Consider the following 2,097-nt stretch of genomic DNA (forward strand, 5'->3'; position numbering starts at 1 on the left):
AGACCTTTATGAACAGAATTTGTAAACCGTTTTCAAGAAGGTGTTAAATTATAATTTTACCTCCTAGAAATTGTGCAAAACACTCTCTCCAAAGAGAAATCAGAAATCCTTCACCAAAAAAGTCAAAGATATAAATGATCCTACTTCTGTGGTCTGTATGCTTGTGTCTATTGTGCTTAATTTTATGAAGTCAAATAGTAAAAGGAATATTGTACAAAAACTAAAGCCCTGATTTCCTCTTTCAAATATTTCAGATATTCCCCTTTCCACTTTCAGGAAACCCATGGTCAAACAATATATTCAAGCATTCCTCTTAGACCCTTTTCTCCATAACTCAGGTAAGACTTGGTTGAATGGGTCTTATTTCATTGGTTTCCCTGGTCAGAACCTTTTCCTGCCGTCACTAAATATCTGTCTCATAGATTCAGAACAGTCACTTGGGTTGAGCCCCTGACTTAAGAATGTGGAGAAGTCTCTCTCAAATTTGTTTAGTGTGAACAGCATAGAAAACTGGGTCGAGGATGGGTGGAATGAGGAGGTAAAAGTTGGCCAAAAGGTTATGGATATGGGGAGGGACATGATGGCCAAAGCAGTGAGTGAGAGAGGAAACAGCAATGGGGATACAGAAGACAAAGATAGCACAAATATGAGAACTGCATGTTCCTAGGGTTTGAAGCCTAGCCTCAGGGGTGGCCAACCCCATGACAGCCCTACAAATGATCACATAGGAGGCAGTGCTGGCAAATGAATCCAGGATCAATACCAGGAAGCCAATTCCCATTCCATATAAGTTGTTGACTGTTGTGTCACTACATGCCAAGGTGACCACAGCCATGTACTCACAGTAGGAGTGGGCAATGACTTGGGTCCAGTAAAGGGGAAGCCTCAGGCGAATCATCAGGGGTCCAATGTAGAGTACTCCATGGAGGAGGGCAGCCGGGCCCAAACATCCTACTACTGAATGGGTGAGCATTGAGGTGTGGCATAGTGGGTCACAGATGACTACATAGTGATCAAAAGCCATGGCAAGGAAGATGCCTGAATCCACCGTGATGAAGCAGTGGATAAAGAACATTTGGGTCAAGCAAGTATCTAGGTCAATGTGACAGGCACCAAACCAGAAGATGGTTAGCAGTTTGGACATGGTAGAGGTTGACAGGACCAAGTCAATGATAGCCAACATGCACAGGGAGAAGTACATGGGCTGGTGCAGGCTGCGCTCCAAGTTTACCATGGCCAGGATGGTCACATTCACCACCACAGCCACCAGGTACATGGAGCTAAAGGGGATGGAGAGCCAGATGTGCAGGGACTCCAGCCCTGGGATGCCAGTAAAGCAGAAAGAAGTAGGCACCAAGCAGGCATTATTAGCAAGCAGACATGAACCTGTTTGAGGGCTTAGAGTGGCTAGGGGACAGGAGCTCTTAGTTTTAGATTTTTACTGCTATGACAGATATTGCCTCTGGAAACTATAGACTACTGGAATCTTATTTCCATCCTGGCAGAACCTATAATAAAGAAGAATTCTGAATGCCTACTTGAAAACTGACATGTGTGTTATAAAAGAGACTCTGCATGAAAACACACACTGGTAAATGTAGAAACAAGTATGCTTAACATTTCTACTGCTAAATTGCTCTCTTCCATTTCCTTCAGGAAATATTTCCCAAAGCAAAATTACTGGATCAAAGGGGATAAACATGTTGGGGGACTTCTACACTGGAAAACACAAAGTTCTACGTGCAATGATTAAATGTAAGTCCATGTAATGTGTTTAGCCTAGTGCCTGCATATGCTTCATTACATTAAGGACAGAGTCTATTAAACTTTCTGAGAATCTGGGCATCATCTATAATTTGAGATAGGTAAAAGATGAGGTGCATATTTTTATAAGCAAATCTCACTGGCCATTTGCCAATTATCTGATCAGTGATTTAAAAAAATGTACCGACAGAAAACAGTCAACAGGACCCTTCTTACTGGCCACATACATCTTGGTCTCTATTCTTTGAAGAGATAGGGAGATCAGCGCTAAACCACTGTCCATTACTTGTAAAAGCCTGGTCCACTTCTTGCTCTTTTGCCCTTCAGGTGCCT

The 2,097-nt window shown here is 42.6% G+C and overlaps 1 protein-coding gene across 1 annotated transcript; it reads right to left on the bottom strand.

Moving 5' to 3' along the window:
* Nucleotides 1-478: 478 nt before the first annotated feature.
* LOC307056513 (olfactory receptor 52M1-like) lies at nt 479-1,276 on the bottom strand (the record flags this gene model as incomplete). Its single annotated transcript, XM_079709326.1, has 1 exon — nt 479-1,276. One exon carries the CDS (start codon nt 1,274-1,276, stop codon nt 479-481), a length of 798 nt encoding a protein of 265 aa, XP_079565452.1.
* Between the last annotated feature and the right edge of the window lie 821 nt (nt 1,277-2,097).

This window comes from Hyperoodon ampullatus (genome assembly GCF_949752795.1).
Source record: "Hyperoodon ampullatus genome assembly, chromosome: 7".
NCBI lineage: Eukaryota > Metazoa > Chordata > Mammalia > Artiodactyla > Ziphiidae > Hyperoodon > Hyperoodon ampullatus.